Source organism: Rhincodon typus, chromosome 26 (assembly GCF_021869965.1).
Source record: "Rhincodon typus isolate 14 chromosome 26, sRhiTyp1.1, whole genome shotgun sequence".
NCBI lineage: Eukaryota > Metazoa > Chordata > Chondrichthyes > Orectolobiformes > Rhincodontidae > Rhincodon > Rhincodon typus.
The window spans coordinates 15498709-15499963 of NC_063357.1; the positions used below are offsets into that span (position 1 = coordinate 15498709).

Below are 1255 nucleotides of genomic sequence, written 5' to 3' on the forward strand. Positions count from 1 at the left end.
GATTCCAAACCACCTCCCAAGAGTCCAGTGCCGGGATTTAGGGTGTCTTACCCCACCCCTCCCTCAGCGCGGGATTTTTTTTTTACCTGCTCAGGCTGGTTTTCTGGTAGCACAGCATGAACCAGTGGTAGAGGCCATGCAGCCCATCCTCCAGCCAATGCTGACACCGGAGGATAGGAGAGATACAGGCGGCCGCTGTCATGTAGCTGGAAGAACCACACTCGCCCAGGTAGGACAGCAGTAAGGCCGAGCCGCTGCTCTCGCTGGCGGCGAACAGCGGGGCGAGCGGGTGCTTGTAGCGGATGTAGCTGACGGCCTCCCGCAGGTCCGAGGGGTCTCCAAAGGGCAGCAGGCGGCGGCTGGTGAGCGGGACGCTGTTGTGGAGCCGCCGGTTGAAGAGGAGAGGCCGGTATCCGCGGCGGAGGGCGAGCTGCAGCAGGCGGCGGCAGTGGCCGCTCACCGCGCCCAGGCTGTTGGGGATGAGCAGCAGGATGGGCGGCGGGGAGTCTCGGTACCTCCGCTCCCCTTCTCCCACCACCTCCTCCTCCCCGCTGACAGCCCAGTCCAGACCAATCACACCCCCGTCCGACATCTGAAGGTGCTCCCGAACCAAGTGCAGGCTCCCGGGTCCCGGCCACAAGCTGCTGTACAGGGTCTGTAAGTGAGGCCAGCCCGCCCGGGGGCACAGCCAGAAGCTCTTACAGTTCCGCGTCAGGTAGCTGGACAGAGCTGAAGGTTTGCAGATCAGCTTCGGGACGCTGTCTTCCCCGTCTGCCTCCCAAGTTGCTGAAGTAACAGTGAAGTATAGTCCAAGCAGCAGGGCGAACAGCACTAACCAGACAGCAATGTCCCAGATCAACATTTCCCACTGCCTTAACTAACTGGGGTAGGAGCTGAAACCACTAACAGTCCGAGCTGAAACAGCCAACAGTCCAAACTTACACCTCTTTCCTAGAGGGTAAATTCGGAATAGTGAATTCACCAAGATTGCGGCACACAGTCCAAACTTTCACTTCTCTCCTGGAGGGTAAATTCCGAATAGTGAATTCGCCAAGAGTGCACAGTCCAAACTTTCACCTCTTTCCCCCTCTTGAGGATAACTTGATAGTGACTTGTCCCTTCAGCCCCGGCAATGAGCTGCAGCGTTCACATTTGCAGAGCTACTCGCGAACACTGCAACCGTTAATTCCATGTCTGAAATCCCACCTCCTCTTTATTCCTTTCTCTGCACAAGTTCATCCAAAATAGTTGTGGG

At 57.7% G+C, this 1255-nt stretch overlaps 1 protein-coding gene across 1 annotated transcript in view; it reads right to left on the reverse strand.

Moving 5' to 3' along the window:
• LOC109933636 (protein ABHD15-like) overlaps positions 1-862 on the reverse strand; it is a 9277-nt gene extending 8415 nt beyond the window's left edge. Inside the window, exon 1 of the mRNA XM_020532657.2 lies at positions 87-862. Coding sequence (XP_020388246.1) covers positions 87-862 — 776 coding nt within the window. The remainder of the gene's footprint in view (positions 1-86) is intronic.
• Between the last annotated feature and the right edge of the window lie 393 nt (positions 863-1255).